The sequence below is a fragment of the Frankliniella occidentalis genome, unplaced genomic scaffold (assembly GCF_000697945.3).
Source record: "Frankliniella occidentalis isolate FOCC.00 unplaced genomic scaffold, Focc_3.1 Scaffold330, whole genome shotgun sequence".
Taxonomy (NCBI): domain Eukaryota; kingdom Metazoa; phylum Arthropoda; class Insecta; order Thysanoptera; family Thripidae; genus Frankliniella; species Frankliniella occidentalis.
In genome coordinates this window covers 38,100-38,549 of record NW_026267453.1, presented here as the reverse complement: position 1 = coordinate 38,549, position 450 = coordinate 38,100, and the positions used below count along the sequence as shown (strand labels likewise).

At 41.3% G+C, this 450-nt stretch overlaps 1 protein-coding gene across 1 annotated transcript in view; it reads right to left on the bottom strand.

The window, feature by feature from the left end:
• Window positions 1–450, bottom strand: part of LOC127751071 (uncharacterized) — a gene marked incomplete in the record, with an annotated part of 58,378 nt that overhangs the window by 50,868 nt on the left and 7,060 nt on the right. The window contains 1 exon segment of the mRNA XM_052274048.1: window positions 44–247. Within this exon segment, the coding sequence (XP_052130008.1) occupies window positions 44–240 (197 nt within the window).

Genomic DNA, 450 nt, shown 5'->3' with positions numbered 1-450 from the left:
CAACCTTCCTAACTGAAAAAAAAAATAAACCTAACTATCTTACTTGAATGGTGTCACTTTAACACTGAGAGGAAGTTCCCTGATGGACAGAGGTTCAAGTTGGGGTATACCCAAAGCTGGGTCTCCAGTTGGCATAAGTGCCTGGAAATCTTCTATTGTTTTCTGGACATCTTCAACGAGGTCACAACTAGCACCTAGCAGCAAAGCTGCCAAAGCCAGTAAGGTCCACCCGACACGCATCGTCTTTCTGTAACACAATGCACAGATCAACTTTTTATGTTTCCACGTTTTAAGCATGTTACATACAATATTTGACGCTGCTCCATTAACAAGGCCATTCCGCACACCAAATTTATATGTACGTTTAGGAGGAAAAATTGAGTGCTGTTAAAGAAAGGCAGAACTTAAGGGGAAACCGTACTGAAATTCCGATTTTCTAGGGAATTTGAC